This window comes from Tinamus guttatus, unplaced genomic scaffold (genome assembly GCF_059628265.1).
Source record: "Tinamus guttatus ecotype Peru unplaced genomic scaffold, ASM5962826v1 Tinamus_guttatus_pri_ptg000048l, whole genome shotgun sequence".
Classification (NCBI taxonomy): Eukaryota; Metazoa; Chordata; class Aves; order Tinamiformes; family Tinamidae; genus Tinamus; species Tinamus guttatus.
Window position 1 is genome coordinate 887,223 of NW_028288582.1, and position 17,282 is coordinate 904,504.

A 17,282-nucleotide genomic window follows, 5' to 3' on the forward strand; every position below is an offset into this window, starting at 1 on the left:
GTGCACACTAAAAGCCTCTTGAAAGGAAAGAGGTAAGCGGCTGGGAACTATGGGTTCATACCTAATGAAGGAACAAAAGGACGATTTAGAAGCTTCTCCTAAAAACTTGAAACCGCAAAGAAAAAAATTAGGTGAAGAAGAGCTGCAAAAGGTTCTTGCATGGGCTTCTAAAGACGATCCTTCGGTGAATAGTAAGAATGTTTTTAATCTGGAAAGATGGGACCAAATTGGGGTCCGACTGTGGGATAGTGCCACGCGCGGTGATAAGGCTGCTGCTAACCTGTTGCCACAATGGCGAGTTGTACTCGAAATATTGAAATCTCATAGTGGGTTGCAGTCGAACATAAATGACGGGATCGGGGCCCCTGCCATCCCCTCCGCGCCTCCTTTACCTCAATCGTGTCCTGATGAGAATCAGAAAAGAAAACGTGCTGCAAAAGCCTTTGCGGTACTGCCACCTGATGAACAGGACGATGATCCTTTTGGTCCGGGTCCTATTGACCCTGGAAAGGAGCCAGACCTATACCCCCCGGATCCTCACGATAAATGGGCCTCAGTAAAACGAGGAGCAAAACAGGCGGGGGATGTGGGCATGCTGAAAGCCTTTCCCGTTATCTGTGCACCAGACCAGAATCCGCGTTGGGAAGGTTTGTCGTATAATCTTATTAAGGACGTGCGACGTACGGTGACAGATCATGGCCTTGGCGCACCATATACCACCCACCTTATACAATCTCTTTGTGATTCTTCGGTTTTTACTCCCCATGATTTTAAAACTTTGTTTCGCCTCATTATGACTGATATGCAATACACGATGTGGGAATCGAAAATGAGAGAGCTTGCTCGAGCTCAGGGGGAGGAAAACCAGCGGCTGTCGAAAAAAGGTCCTTTACGGGCTGTTACTGTGGACGTGCTAATGGGGGAGGGCGATCACAGTGCTACAACAGCACAAGCAGAAATCCCCCCTGAGGGCTTGCAACAAGTTAAGGCACTTGCTCTCCGCGCCCTTAAGGCCGTTCCGGAGAGTGGTAAACAAAGACAACCTTTTGTTAGCATAAGACAAGATGCGAATGAGCCATATATGAAGTTTTTGGATCGGCTTAATGAGGCTCTGGAGAAACAAATTGATAATGAACAAGCACGAAGCTACATTTTTAAGCAACTAGCAGTTGAGAATGCTAACCCTGATTGCCAGAGAGTTTTGCGGCCACTAAAGGATCCTACTATTGATGACATGCTAAAAGCATGTATTAATGTCGGTACCAAACAGTATGAATATTCACTGATGGCCGAAACATTTGCAACAATGTCTATGAAAAGGCCATGTTTTGCTTGTGGCCAATTTGGGCATATTCGTAAATACTGTCCGAAAACACAAGCAAACAAAGGAGCGCCTGGACTATGTCCGCGCTGCCACAAAGGACAACACTATGCTAATCAGTGTCGATCAAAATTTGATAAGGAAGGTCGACCGCTAGCCCCTTCGGGAAACTTCAAGCGGAGCGCGGCGGGGGGTCGCGCCATGACGGCAAATCACCCCTCGGAGTGGCTCCCACCGGGAAGCAGCCGCCGCTTGTGCGCCAGCACAGGCGGCAGCGCCGGGGTGGACCTGGCCACCACAATAGAAGTGCTAATTACTGATACATCAGTTGTGCTAATTCCAACTGGTGTCCACGGCCCCCTGGGGCGAGGAATGGCAGCACTATTGATTGGGCGATTTTCAACAACGAGACAAGGGCTGTTTGTGTTACCTGCAGTTATCAACGCAGATTTCAAAGGAGAAATTAAGATAATGGTATGGACTCCGATACCACCCTGTACTGTGCCAGCAGGAAGCCGAATAGCACAATTAGTATACTTTTTACCACAGACACCAAACGCTGCAAACATTAACCATGGCACAGGCTCTTTTGGGTCCACAGGGCATGAAATTTTCTGGACTCAACAGATAACTATGAATCGCCCGCAGATATCCTGTACGCTACAAGCAGGACTGATAAAATTTAATGTACAAGGAATTTTAGATAGTGGAGCAGATGTTACAGTCATCGCTGCCTCACAATGGCCAAACAGTTTACCCCTAGTTAAGGCACATACATCGCTTTCAGGAATTGGTGGGCAGAGTACTCCAATGCAAAGCAAAAGATTGATAAATATTATTGGCCCAGAAGGAAGAACTGCAAACATTAGGCCATTTATATTGCCTGGATCCATCACCTTGTGGGGGAGAGACTGTTTGAGTCAATGGGGCATGCAGTTAAGCACGGATTTTTCTTAGGGGTCACTATCCAGCAGCAGGTCCCACCCATGATTTGGAAAACGGACAAGCCAGTGTGGGTAGATCAGTGGCCCCTTCCACAAAATAAACTGCTGCAATTACACAAGTTAGTAGATGAACAATTGCAAGCTGGTCATATAGTTCCTACTACAAGCCCCTGGAACACGCCAGTTTTTGTAATTCAAAAGAAAAATAATTCCTGGAGGCTGTTACATGACCTTAGAAAAATCAATGAAGTCATCGAAGATATGGGAGCCTTACAGCCTGGACTCCCTTCTCCAGCAATGTTACCTCAAACATGGACTTTGATAGTAATCGATTTGAAAGACTGTTTCTTTACCATTCCACTTGCACCGCAAGATGCACCTCGGTTTGCATTTTCTGTACCTTCCATCAATGCTATGGAACCGCATAGCAGATACCATTGGAGAGTTCTGCCACAAGGCATGAAAAATAGTCCTACATTATGTCAACAATTTGTGGCAGCAGTTTTAAGCCCAATACGCAAATATTTTGATAATGTCCTCATCTATCACTATATGGACGATATATTGATTGCTGCAGAGCAAAAGGAAACAGCAGAAGAGGCTCTGCATCAGATTACGCGAGCAGCATCAGCTGCAGGATTAAGAATTGCGGAAGATAAAGTACAGGAAAGTCCGCCTTGGCGATATTTAGGATGGAGAATTTCTGATCATCAAATTCGACCACAATCATTGACCTTAAAGACAGACATAAGGACTTTGAATGATCTTCAAAAACTTTTGGGAACTATTAATTGGATCCGTCCCTCCTTAGGAATTTCCACAGAAGAATTACATCCTCTATTTAAGCTCTTAGAAGGAGACACGAGTTTGACATCCTCAAGAAAGCTCACTCCTCCCGCGCGAGCTGCGCTTGGTAAAGTTGTGGACAAATTAACCACTCAGACTGTTCACAGACGAAAGCAGAATTATCCTGTCAGTCTTTTTGTTTTTTATTCTAGCTTCCAACCTTATGGCCTATTAGCACAATGGATACCACAGGACGCATGTCCATTAATAATCTTAGAGTGGGTGTTTCTGCCTCATAATTTTGGCAAAACTGTCACCACCGCTATTGATATGATTGCAATGGTTATTCAAAAAGGAAGAGAGCGTTTGATGTTTCTAGATGGCACAGAGCCTAATATTATTTATTTACCACTTGATACAAAACAATTAACCTTTTTGACTCACCAGTCTTTTGTTTTTCAGTGTGCCTTGGCAGATTATCCAGGACAGATAAGTATTCACTTTCCAGGACATAAAATCATACAGTCTTTCAACTCTCTTTCTCTATTACCTCTTTGCCATTTGAGCCTTACGCCAATACCTGATGCTCTTACAGTATTTACTGACGGCTCGGGTAGGACAGGTCGTGCAGTTGTAGTCTGGAGAAATGATGAAGGGCATTGGGAGAGCGACATACATGTTGTCACAGGTTCACCGCAAATAGTGGAATTATCTGCAGTCGTCCGCGTCTTTACGCGATGGCCCTCTGCAGTTAACATTATAACAGACTCTGCCTATGTTGCAGGATTAGTCTCTAGGTTAGAACATTCGTTTTTAAAAGAGGTTTCAAACGAGACCCTCTTTGCGCTTCTTTGGAAGCTTAGATGGCTATTAAACAGAAGGATTTATCCGTACTTTATCCAACATGTACGCTCGCACACCTCACTGCCTGGACCTATTAGCGAAGGTAATGCTCAAGCAGACAGCCTTGCAGGAGCTGTAGTTCTGCCAGATCGCTTTGCACAAGCACGTTTGTCGCATGACTTTTATCACCAAAATGCAAAAGCGTTACGGAGGTCGTTCCAGTTGACTCAGGAACAAGCTAGACAAATCATACAGTCATGCCCAGACTGCCAGCGCATTTTACCAGTACCATCCATCGGTGTAAACCCTCGCGGTCTTTCTGTGCTTGAAATTTGGCAATCAGATGTAACGCATATCCCTGAATTTGGCAGATTTAAATATGTACATGTTTCTGTTGATACCTTCTCATCCTGTATCTATGCTTCTGTACATACAGGTGAGAAGGCCAAGGACGTATGTCGACACTTTATTATGGCCTTTGCAATATTGGGAGTGCCAAAAACTATAAAAACTGACAATGGTCCAGCCTATATAGCGCAAAAAACACAAATATTCTTTCAACAATGGGGAATCCAACACATCACAGGTATCCCCCATTCACCCACAGGCCAAGCTATTATCGAGCGCACACATGGCACCCTTAAAAATATGTTACAAAAACAAAAAAGGGGGAGTGTAGGCTTATCCCCACAGGAACGCATAGCGAAAGCTTGCTATGTGTTGAATTTTTTAAATCGTTGGACAGAAGAGGGCCCCCCTATATACCAACATTTTGATTCACAGAGACAACACAAAGTTCAGGATAAAGCCCAGGTTATCATCAAAAACCCACAGACAAATCAGTGGGAAGGGCCTTTTTCTTTAATAACCTGGGGTAGAGGATATGCTTGTGTTTCTACAGGCTCAGGGCCAAGATGGGTACCTGCTCGATGGATTAAGCCTTTTTTAACACAGTCATCACCATCATCCACACCACCGTGACATCATCCACACAGCAGTGGATGCTGTCCCAAGCTAAAACCTACATATGGGTAATTCTGGCCAATCAAATTTGACAGGACATGTTATACTATCTAGTCCAGTAAATCCGTTTGTAACCTGTCTAGTAGGACAGCCTGTTGATGTTTGGCATATTTCGTTTATTGTTAGTGTGCCTGCTTTGTTTCTTGTTATGTGTTTAAGGATAGATCATTTAATTAAGTCATGGCTGTTCAAACAAAAACAAATAAAGAAGGGTGAGATGTGGAGGCTTGTTCAAAGACAATAGTACCTTGTTAGCAGATAGTTAACCACAAGGGTGTCAGTCTTTGCAGCAGATGGGGGACAGAGCCGAGAAAGACGAGGACTGAGGAACACCTCCCCCTGCCTCGTGTGCGACGTGTCTTGCCAGAAGAAAAGAAACAAAGCCAGACAACCGCGCAGGTGGCCAGATGCTGATTGGTTGTGCGCTTTGCAACACTTGTGTTAAGAAAGTATAAAAAGAAGTCGGTTTGGAAATAAAGTTGTCTCACTCTGCACCCCAGACTGAGTCCGTTTCTTCACAAGGTGCAACATCCAGCCTTCTTAAAAATGGTGCGGCTGCGTTTATTTGGGTGTGGATATAATCATGTTTCTGCGATACAATTCCTGCTGAGTCTGAAACGCTGCTGTCAGGACAGCCAGCAGCCAGACAAAAGCTTGGATAAAAGTCAGCGTTTTGGAGCCTCTTCCTGATGGTTCATGAGAACGTAACGATTTTGCTTTGGACTTTAAATTTTCATAAAACACTAGGTGTGTATTTTCCCTGTGTGTTACTGTTTGTGCATGGATGTTTTGCATCATGTGTGGGGGTCTGTATTTTACAGCACCCAAAGCTTCAGAGATGTTGATAGGTGTTGCTGATTTGTTTGTGTCCGTTTCATGCTTGCAGGTGGTGGTGTTGGAGGCTGTTAATGTAATGGAGATGGTGTTTAATCAGAAAGCTTTGCTTGCTGCTGCCTGGTTTTGGGAATTAGTGGACCACAGGACGTGCTTCGTGCCCCGGCTTTGCCAGGGCAGCGCCTTGGTCTTCTCGGTCCAACACGTTTCTGTGTTGTGTAGAGCTCAGCACATACTTCACGAAGATTGGAATGTGTTTATATAATATTTTATATATTATTTTAGGCTCCTGCCTACTCAAACGTAGGCAAATGGTTAACCTCTCCTTCACCACCACTCGGAAATGTGGAATGGCTCTAGCCAGCCTGCTGGACCTAAACCACTTTCTGTGTCTCTGCCGGCAAAGTCACCCTGAAATCCGCTTCTCGGAGGGTGGCTCCCAAGCCGGCGTGGCCTAAGTGGTGCTTGGAGGTGGTGTTGAGTTGTGAACCGTGCTGGGCGAGCGTTGACTTATTGAATTGTGCTAAATTAGGGTGCGCTGGGGACGCAGCGCGACGCTCCGCGTGCTCGGGTGGCCTTGCCGGCCCTCTGGGCAGGGCCCAAGGTGCCTTTGACCCTCTCTCCGGGCACCTCGGGCTTGGCCATCCGAGTGTTTCCAGGGCTCTTCCTCCCTGTGGCTTTTGCTGTCACGTTGCAGCTCCAAGGTGCTGTTCCCTCGCGGCCGCCGCGCGTCGCTTTGGTGGCAGCGGAGCCTCCGTCCGAGGCCGCCGCGTCGCGGGAGGGATGCGGTGGGACAGCCTCATTCTGGGCATTGCGAGCGGAGCCTTGGGACTGCCCTGTGGGTCCCCTTGGTGTCACAAGGCGCCGCAGGGCTAGCGAGCGGCTGGCACTATACTATAGAATATAGTATGAATGCGAATATATATATATAAAATACATATGTAACCCTCTCTTGTTCTCCTTTTGCTCTTCCAGAAGGAGACGGCTGCCTCCAGCCAGCGCTGCTGACTCCCGCGCTCCCCTCGTCCCCTGCCGTGTCCTCAGCCCGCGGGCGGCGGGGCCGCGGCGACGCTCCGGGGCACCGCGAGCCCGCGCCGCCATGGACTGGCAGTGACGGCGCCGCGGCGGGAGCCCTGGGACCATGAGGAGTTCCTGCAGAGCCGGCCTCCACAGGGACCCGCTCAGCGCGCCGGCTGCGCCCTTCCTGCAAGCGAAACGGTACGAGCGGCGCGGCGGCCCGCATGGTTGCGCCCAGGTCTGGCTTGTGGCTACGCTTCACTTCCCCGGAGAAACCCTGTGGTGGCTTAAGGGCAGAAATGTTCTCTGGCATTTTTATTGGATAGTGACAACTACAGATTCACTGCAGCTGGCACACTGCTCGGAGAAACCTTTGAGAGAGATATATATATATATATATATATATATGTATATGTATAGATATATATATACACACACACATATTATATATATATTTTTTTTCTTTTGCAACATCTGTAAATTAATTTGGGAATAGGGCTTTGAAATAAAAACTGAGCAGGAGGACAACTTGTCGTAGTGGACTTTAACTTACACCAGCAGCTTAAAGGAAGCGAAGCGCTGGCAGTCGCTGTGGCGGTCTGCCTTGCTGTGGAGTAAGTAATTAGATTAGTTTAAGCTTATATTCTGTGTTGCCCGCTCTGCTGCACCGCCCCTTAATAAGAAATGCACGATTGATTTTGAGCACTTGTGCTTATGCGACAATTAAGCAAACGCCTCTCACTGCGTCTCGTTATAGGAACACTGCACAGAACAACTTGTCCTTATGCAAATGCACGAACACGCCAGTTTGAGCTCAAGATATTCAAAAAAAATTATATGTATTTGCTTCTGAAATTAAGACTTCTGAGCTTGCTCCATCTGGAGGAAGACGGCCAGCTCTCTGGTTTCCCGAAGCTGTGTGGGTTTAAGGCAGACGTTAACCTTTGCTCTCTGTGGTTGGGTAGACAGCGCAGACTCGTGACGTTCGTCTGATAGTAATTTAGCCCTGGAAAAGACTTGCTGGGTCACCCGGCCTCTTGCTTTCCCAGACAGTATCTCACACACGCCGTTTTTGTAAACTTGCAGTCTAGCCCCAAAACAACCACGTTTTGCCTCTCTCCTGTCCTAGATCAAGCTGTTCCTGAACGTGGCAGATCTCATCGTGCAGGTAGAAACTTCTGGCTCCTCTGCCGAACATTGGTGCCGCTTACATTCCTCTGCGCGTTGCTTACGCTGCTGGTTTTTTGCTTAGGGAGCACTCGTGTCTGTGCTGTGCCCGTTTGCTGGGCTCTGCAGACAGCAGGGTTCCCCGCGCCGCGTTTTGCAGCACTGCACAACGCCGGCGTTTTCTCGCCGCTTCCCGAACGCCGCCTGGCATCGCCGTTCCTGCCGGCTGCCGTGCCGTGCGCGCCTAATCCGCCCCTCTTAGGTGCCTCCAAAACTTGTACCCGGCCTCACCATCTGCACTTTCAAATTCTTGTTTCTGTTACTTGGTGTCTCGTTCCTCCTCTGCCTCGCCTCGCTAGCGGGGCAGCTGCCACAGTTGTGCTGAGCTCACTCTTGCTTCCAAAGCCCACGCGAGTAAGACGTCGTGCGTGTCCTTTAGAACGATGGTTTTCCTCAGGATTCCTCAGGTTAGTCCTGCATATTGAACTCTTCCCTCTCCGCTCTGTGGCTCTGTAATCCTCTTTGCTTCCAAAATGCCTTTTATATTCAAGTCGGCTAGCGGAACTGTAGAGGCTGTGAGCTCTCCCCTGTTTTTCTTCTCCCTTGCGGTGTCACCTTCAATATGTGTGACACATTCACATAACCCGTTAAAATATGGTTGCCTCTCCAGAGGTTTAAAATTCCTGCTTCTTGGCCTGTAATTTATGAATCTAGCCTAGTTTACATTCCAGAATTGAAATGAGCCTCTCTCCCAGTTTTCATGAAACTTCTTGAAATGAGCCTCTCTCCCACTTCTTTTGGTCACTTCCCCATTCCTGTTCAAATTAACCCCTGGCCTTTTGCCCTCATGGTTCACCCCTCTTCACAACGAAAGCAAACTCCAAAATTGAGTGTTTTGAGGTCTACCTAGAGCAGTGCTGATCTTTGCCCTGACCTTGCTTATGGCCCTATCTGCCCTCCATCCTTTCTAACAAACCTTTTGCTGTTGCTTTCCAGGGACTGACACTTCCCCAGTTCTCACGTTTATTCCTAGGCTTTTGGATCTCTAAGATAAAACTTCCCAGGTGATCTGAGAGAGGTAATGATATGTTGAGCTGCAGTTTCTTCTGCAACACTGTGGGATGTGCTGGAAATGCCTGGAAAAAGCCTCCTGGCTCGAGGTGTCTGCAGTGAAACCCTCTGTACCTCCGTCGAGCTGCCTTTGCGAACCGGTTCCTTTAGGTCTTCAGTTTTGAAAAAGCAAATCCGTGGTTCGCCTTCAGACCTGCTTTTGCTTATTCCTCCTTTTTAGCTTTGAGCCTCCTTGTCGCAGCGCCGGCCGAGGTTAATTCCCGCCGCCTTTCATACTTTCTCATTAAGTCCCTCCAAAGGCCACGACTGAATAGCGTCACTTCGTGCTGGTTCGTTAGCTGCTCAGTGAAGAAATGTTGGCCGTGGTGCCCAAGAACATCTTGGCTGTGTTGCAGTAAACAAATTAGAGAATGAATGTTAAGGAAGGTAGGGTCTCCAGAAGGAAATGCATCGTTCTTTCTGTAATACTAGGAATCTGAGCTCTAGAAACCCACCACCTTGTTTTTCCTTCTTGCTGTGCTCCTCCTCCTCAGTGTTTCCTTGGGCAGGTTTATCCACCCGATTCCCTCTCATCCCTTCCCAGCTGCACCCTGGCACACGTGCTGTCCCATCATCTTTGAGCAAAGTGGTTTTGGAGCAGCTCAGAGCCCGGAATACCCATTTTTTTCCTGTTGATGCCCTTCCCCTCCACGTTGTTTCATCCCAGCAAGACCTGTGGTCAGGTTGGGAAGGAGGGGACATGGCTTGGGGCTTCCCCAGTCCTCTGCATCCTGGTGTCACGGTGTGTGCCCTGGTACATAGGGCTGGCCCGGGGCTGCCCCTTGGCTTTTGCCACGTCACCTTGAGCAAACAGCAACCGTGGGTCACGCTGTGGGGTGGCCGTGTGGGCGCTTAGTTAAGGGGTAGATAAAGTGGGTGGGAGCCCTCACACGTGAGCGTGTGTAGCCTGTGCATAAAGCTTGGCCCTGCAACCCGTCGCTGAACCTCTCAGCTGGGTGAAAAATGGGGATCCAGCCACGACTTGTAGCTCCTGAGTGTGGCTGTATCCGCATGTCACCCCCCGAGCGGGTTCCCCGAACATCCCGTGCGGTAGGGCAGGCCGTGGGGGATCCAACATTAAGTTCCAGGCACCTACGTGGCATTTTGGTTCCAAGAGAGCGCCCGGCTGGCTCTGCTCAAGCGCCTGTTGCTCCTGAGGGCCGCGGCGCCCGGCTCCCGTTCTCCGAGCTGTCCCCATCCCTGCCGGAGCAGCTGAGCTCCAAACGGAGCAGCGGGTGCCCGGGAGGAGAAACGTCCTGCCAGAGGTTATGTGTAATGTGGGGTTTTGTTACTGCTGGGTTTCTTTTTCCTTTCTCTCTCTTGGCGTGCGCCTCTTGTTAGCGTGTCCCGAGGGCTGGCGCGGCACCGGCACCTTCCGCAGCCTGCAGCTCACATTTCCAAAGAGAAATTCCCAGGAAACGCTGGTCTTGGGATGGAAACCTTGCCTGGAGAGCTCGCAGTTTGGATGCTCAGGTTTATGGGGCTTTTCTTGGGGGTGGTTTGTGTGTTTGATCTCGCTGGCTGGGGAAATCTCTGTGTTTCACAGGGCGCAGGGAGCGTCTCCACAGCCTGGAGCACGGAGGCAATTCCTGGAAAGAGTAGCCAAAACTGCATCTTTTCTGCCAGTTTTTCCTCCCTGGGATTTCCACCGAAACAAACACGTTTAGGCCATTGTGATTTTGAAGGTTCAAATGCAAAAGGATGCAGAAAGGTTCTGGTCAACTCGGGACCACAGTTTATGAGATATTGTTTTGGTTGGGAAAACAGGTATGCATGCATACCTCTAAATGCAGATTTCTATATCTCTCCAGCACAGTAACTATCTTGATAAAAGCATAGTGTAAAAACAAGCCACGGATGCAACTTCTGCAAACAGCAAGCTCATTCCAGAAGCTGAAGTATCCTGTTTTTCCTGTGTGCCCAAGACACAGTAGATGAGTACTGGGAAATCCATCTCTCTTATTTCCCCGGCTTAATGACGGGATAACTGTTTAAAAGACAGCACTGCTAGTTGTTTTCCTGCTGCTGATTCTTGGCAGAGTTGTCTCTTATCAGCAATTCAAAACTGTGCTTTTGGGATCAAAAGCCTCCTGTGTTTACTCTGCGAACTTCTAAAAAGTTATTGTTTCTGCAGATAAAATTAGATAACTTGATAACCTATCAAAAGGAGGAAGGCAAACAGAGTTATTCTGGTGTTAAGCGTCTGAGGGAATTGTCACTGACTTTACCTTTTTAAACTATTTTTAGTGTTTTTAAATATTTAAAACCTTGCTGTAGCTGCCACGATTCCCTCTTGCAGGCACTGAGATGTTGCAAAGGGAGGTAGGCTGAGCCTGGGCTCTGCTTCACATTCAGGGCAATTTCTAAACTAGCTCTAGCAGCAAAGACTGAATTCCACTGCTGATGTGATGCAGGGGAGAGGCCAAGTTATTTGTCCAAAAACTTCTCCTTGTTACTTCCCAGCAAAGTGGGGATCAGGGCAGGGGGAGCTGCTTTTCCCAGACAACACTTTCAGGTAAGGTCCACTGCAAAATGCCCTTTAAAATGGAGTTCTCCTCTCTGCTGCCTGAAAATTGGAGACAGGTGGCACTCAGTGCATTTGGTCAGGGGGAACTAGCAGTGCTCCTTTATAGCCCTCTGAAGCCATTAAATGGAGGTTTTTTTTAATTCTGGATCCATTAAAATGGTGCAATGAACTGAATGCTGAATTCAAATGAGGCAATTATTCTGGCAGGACAACTTCTGACTAAGGCATAATTTTGTTATGTAAATTATAACTTTTCAACCTTAAATAGTTGTTGGCTTAGCCAGAGACTAACCGAAACGCGGCGGGAAATACAACCTTAAATGAGAAATCCGTAATAGGTGAGGCCTAACTCTGCCTTTTGTCTTTCTCCACGGACCAGAAATAGCTCTGAGCAGCTGAACCAACTTTGCAGGCTGAACATGTCCTCTGAGCGTGTTGGAGCAACCAGTCCGGTCCTGTTCTCGTTCGTACGATACCTGCTCTCATCTTCGTCGGCAGTTCCTCGTCGTGACGGGTGTTCAGGAATCGCCGGATTCCTGAAATCACTCGAGAAAGTCTCTTAAACGCAGGCAGCCGGTTCGGAAAACGCGTAGGTGAAACTTGATCTTCTGCCCCTCGCTGGTGGGGTTCCACCGTGTGAAATAGTGTGTGTCACAGAACCACAGAACGGCTGAGGGTGGCAGGGACCTCTAGGGATCATCCAGTCCAGCCCCTGCTCCAGCAGGGACACCCAGAGCAGGGGCACAGGGCGGCATCCAGGTGGGTTGGAAGATCTGCAGAGAAGGAGCCTCCACAGCCTCTCTGGGCAGCCTGTGCCAGGGCCCTGGCACCCTCACAGCAAAGAAGCTCTTCCTCACATGGAGATGGAACCTCCTGGGTTTCAGCTTGTGCCTGTTACCCCTTGTCCTGTCTCGTTGTGTCCCCTCTTGCCGCGGGGAGCAGCCGGGTGCTCTGGGGCCACCCGCGCTCTTCAGCGCTGCTCTCTTGTCCGAGCCTGGTCAGGCAACTGGGATCCTCTAGAACATCAGGCCGAAGCAAAACACAGTGGCCCCCTCGTAGTGGTCTCTCTGATCCTCTCTTTTAGCATCCTAAGATGTATATTTTTTTTCAGATCATCGCAGTTTTAGGACACAACTCGGAAGGAAAGCGAAATAGCTCGGTTGCGTTTTGGGAAGCAGACTAAAGCAGGAGGTGACCCAATTCCAACAGGAGCTGGAATTAACACAGGCGTGGGGAGAGAGAATTCCCCAGGAACTAGCAGTAGGTCTGTTCAGTGAGGCCTGTGCCCCACACGCTGCGGCCCCGTTGCTCGGCGGCCTTTCCCCATCCATCCTCGTGGGAGCTGCGTGTCCCGCTCCCATCGCGGCTGCGGAAGGGTCCGCTTGGACTCTCGGCTTCACCTTTCCGGGTAAAGACTTATCCTCTGCGTTAAGTGCAGCTGTTACGAACTTCCCAACTTTGCAGGCGTTCAGGCTCGGCGTTTCCAGTTAAAAATGCTAGGCCTGAAATACAAAAAACACTGTTCTGGTGGGAAACCCTCTTCAGCGCCTGAGCTTGTTCTTGTTTGTGTTGTTAGGAGGAATGTGGCATTGAACTTGCTGGTGTTAAACTAACAAGCGTGGATTATTCCCGTTTCAGGAAGGAGGCTTTTTATCGTAGCAATTCCAAGATTGCCATGGAAACGTCATCTATAGATAGTTCCACAACGTGCTTATGTGATAGTGCGGGGAGAAGAGCCCCAAGCCCCCTGATCCTCGGATCCTACGTGGCAACGTCCTGCACGTGCAGCTTTGAGTGGAGAGTGACTCTGAGGAGGAGGGGGCAGCGAGTGCCCCCGACCACTGTGGTGCCCACGTGTCCCTTCGGAGCCATGAAATCCTGCAGCATAAAAATACTCGCTTGAAAGTGGTTCTCTGCAGCCCCAACTGATGCTTCTGTGGTCTTTTCTTCCCTTCTGTAGTTTTTTTTCTTCCCTTTTCTTCACAGAAAAGGGACACAGTTACCCTTGGGGGCATCTACGCCAAATTTGCCGTTGTATTAAAGGATAAATTTCATTTTGGGTGGTATTAGGAGACCGCCTACCTTATGGGATCGCTGGTGATGGATGTGGCCACAACTGCTCATTCTCTGTTCGGTTTTATTCATTCTTTATCTGTTGAAAAGAGTTAATGAAGTGGTAGCTGCTGCCAAGGTTAGTGCTTTGGCCCACGTGTGCCTTGCGGCTGGATGGAGAAGTGAATGGGCCAGAGGATTGCTCTAACTCTAGGATGAACTGGTAGCTGTAGTTGTGCTATGGATATAACTTAAATTAAAAATAGAGGGGCGCGGGTTCTCTGGACTTGCATGGAAACCAATTTATCCCATGGGAAGGTCTCCGCTGTCCTTGTGGTTGCGGTTGTGTTGCAGGGTGTGAGGAGAAGCCCCAAAGGGCTTTTCCTTTCCTCCGGGTTCCTTGGGAGGTGTGGGCTGCTCTCGTTCTAGGCAGGCAGATCTTGCAACTATAATTTCTTCCCTTTCTGTTTTCCCTAGGGTTTCTGGGATGCACTTAAAGCCATATCTCAAGTTACAGAAGAAAGAGCGATCGCCAGAACTAAGCCAGGATTCCCTGCGAAGTCCACCTATGAGCCATCAAAGAGCCACACAGGAAGAAAAATACACTAACAACTGCACAAAACTGAGCCCTTTCCCCAAACCCTCCCTCGTGCCTCCGTCTCGAAAGCTTCTGGGAATTATTTATCCGAATACTATGTGCAATATGAACGGGAAGGCTCCCGCAGACGCTCCGAGTGCCAGGGAGAAGAAGGGCGGCCTGTCCGCCACCATCCACCAGGGAGAGGAGGGCGAAGGCCCGCTGGACGTGTGGGCCGTCGTGAAGCCGGGCAACACCAAGGAGAAAATCGCGTTCTTCGCAGCCCAGCAGTGCAGCGGCGGCGGCCGCTTCGGCTCCATGAAGATCAAGAGCACGTGGGACATCGACGGGAGAGCGGCGAAACGCCGGAAAAAATCGGTGGATCTGAAAAAAGCCCGGCTGCAGCTGGAGCGCGTGCGGGAGGCGAGCGCGCGCTGCGCCCCGCCGGAGCCCTTCGCCTGCGGCATCGAGCACTGCTCCGTGCACGGCGCCGCCGACGGCGCCGACGCGGCCTGGCCGGGCCGCGCGCTGTCCGTGGCCGAGATGGTGGCGTTCCTGGAGCAGCGCGCGGGCGCCCTGCTGGCCGGCTGCGCCAAGCCGTGCGCGCGGGCCGCGGGCGGGCAGCCCCGCGGCGACGTCCCCGTCCCCGCCGACAAGGGCGGCGAGGAGCAGGGCGAGCCCGTGCGCGTGCTGGACATGGTGGCGCGCCTGGAGTCGGAGTGCCTGCGGCGGCAGGGCGAGCGCGACGGCGGCGGCCTCCTCTCGCGCAGCAACAGCCTCCGCCGCAGCGTGGGCCGCGTGCTGCTGGCCGCCGGCGACGGCGCCGCCCCGCACGGCCGCGGCGCGGGCGAGCGCGGCCCCCCGAGCGACGCCGGCCCGTGGGACGGCGCCGCCTCCGCTCCCCGGCCCTTTCCCCCCGCGGGGAGCGCGGGGCTGGCGCACGCGGTGCTGGCGCTGAGCGGGAGCGGCGCCGCGGCGCGCGGGGAGGCTCCGCTCGCGGCCGAGCCGGCGCCGGGCGCCTTGCGGGGCGGCAGCGCGGCCGGCGCGTGCGGCGAGGCCGGCCCGCTGCCCAAGCAGCTCCTGCACCCCGCGAGGAAGGAGGCCCTGTGCATCAGCATATCGGTCACCAAGACTGAGAAGGGGTGCAGGAAGGAGAAGCTTTGGAGCGCCGCTGCGGGGGAAGATCCGCTCCCGGGGAGGTTGTTTTTCCTCCAGAATGACCAACCTGCTGCTCAAGAGCCACAGCCGCTCCGGGAAGGAGCCCCGGAGAAGCCCGGAGCGGCAGCCCAAAACGAGGACGCGCCGGAAGCCGAGAAGCCCAATGGCAGCCCCGGCCTCTCCGCAGAGCCCTTTGCTCTCCCGGTGCCTCCCGCAGAAGGTGCTTTGCAGGTACTCGACCCCTCCTGCCTGAAACGGCAGGTCTCGCACGACTTCCTGGAGACCAGGTTCAAGATCCAGCAGCTCCTGGAGCCGCAGCAGTACATGGCCTTCCTGCCGCACCACATCATCGTGAAGATCTTCGGGCTGCTGCCCACGCGGAGCCTGGTGGCGCTCAAATGCACTTGCTACTACTTCAAGTTCCTCATCGAGTACTACAACATCCGGCCGGCCGATTCCCGCTGGGTGCGCGACCCGCGCTACCGCGAGGACCCCTGCAAGCAGTGCAAGAAGAAGTACGTGAAGGGGGACGTGTCGCTGTGCCGCTGGCACCCCAAGCCCTACTGCCAGGCGCTGCCCTACGGCCCGGGCTACTGGATGTGCTGCCACCGCTCGCAGAAGGGCATCCCGGGCTGCAAGCTGGGCCTGCACGACAACCACTGGGTTCCCGCCTGCCACAGCTTCAACCGGGCGCTGCACAAGAAGGCGCGAGGAGCGGGAGGCGACGCGGAGGACGAGTACTAGCGCGCGGGGCCAGGAGGGAGCTCGCACGCCCTGTGCTGTTTACAGTGTATATAATTGTGTTTTCACAGGGCTACGAAACTGCACATCCTTCCACACAGGAGCCTTTACCTTTTGGAGTGGAGAGAGCTTTTAGCCCATCTCTGTAAATAACACTATAGAAACGACTTGTACATACAGAGTCTCCAGCTGGCTGAGCAACGTAATCACTACAATGCAGCTATGACAGTGTTGCAGCTAGAGGTGTGCGTGTGCGTTTTTAAGTGTCTCGTTTCGAAAATCTGTATATCCTGTATAATATATGAACGTTTCTGGGGAGAAACTCTAAAGAGGTAAAGGTCAACTTGTTTAAAGAACCTTCGACCAATTTAACTGGACAACCTTAAACGTAGCCTAGAACAGATACATTTATAGTAGTACAGCAGTGGATAAAGAGAGAGGAATATTATTGTATAGTCCGAATATTAAAAAAAAAAAAAAATTCTTGTCTTCCTTATCCATGTTGTCTGGTTATTTTTTTTTTACTGTAATAAAACGTGCATTCTAGATCTGCCTTATCCAATTTTCTTGTAAAACTTTTTTTTTTTTGGCCCCAAAATAAAAATACTGTAAATTGAGGCATAAATGTGCTGCTGTGCTGTACTTCAATCCTGAGTTCGTTTCCCGGTGGGAATCTCGCCCCTGTAAAAAAGGGAGCAACTCGGAAACCTCCCTGCTGCGGCACTCGCCCCTTCCAGCCCTTCCCTTCCTGGAGCGCCGCGGGCTCCGGAGCCGGCGGGAGCTTTGGGGAACCTGGACCAAGGGCAGCCGCGCTGGGGCCCTGGGCTGCGAATAACGGGTTCTGGGATGCGGAAGAGCCCGGAGGAAGGAGAGCAGAAGTGGAAGCAGCGGGAAGAGCCGTGGAGGGAGCTGCTGCCGCTGCCCTCATCCTGCCGCATCCCGAGGAGGGAAGGCTTCCAGCTGCATCCCCGTAGGGAAGAGGGGGAAGAAGCTGCTTTCCTGCTCCCCACCCAGCCTGGCAATCACAACTCGAGGGCGACAGCGCTGAGAAAGGCCCCGCACAGCCCAGGAAAAGGTTTTCCAAGGAGATAAGGGGCTGGTGAGGCCATTCTGTCTGGAAGGGGCTGGGAGACTCCGGTCACCTTCACTGGATCAAGCAGCAGGAGGGAAATGTTGGCCTGA

General features: G+C 51.0%; 1 protein-coding gene across 3 annotated transcripts in view; it reads left to right on the top strand.

Annotated features, from left to right (window-relative positions):
• Nucleotides 1-16,653, top strand: part of FBXO34 (F-box protein 34) — a 38,764-nt gene extending 22,111 nt beyond the window's left edge. For all 3 annotated transcript variants that reach the window (XM_088539067.1, XM_088539081.1, XM_088539074.1), the window contains 2 exons: nucleotides 6,796-6,969; nucleotides 14,102-16,653. In XM_088539067.1, the coding sequence (XP_088395193.1) occupies nucleotides 6,893-6,969; nucleotides 14,102-16,103 (2,079 nt within the window). In that variant the 5' untranslated portion in view covers nucleotides 6,796-6,892 and the 3' untranslated portion in view covers nucleotides 16,104-16,653. The remainder of the gene's footprint in view (nucleotides 1-6,795; nucleotides 6,970-14,101) is intronic.
• Nucleotides 16,654-17,282: the final 629 nt, after the last annotated feature.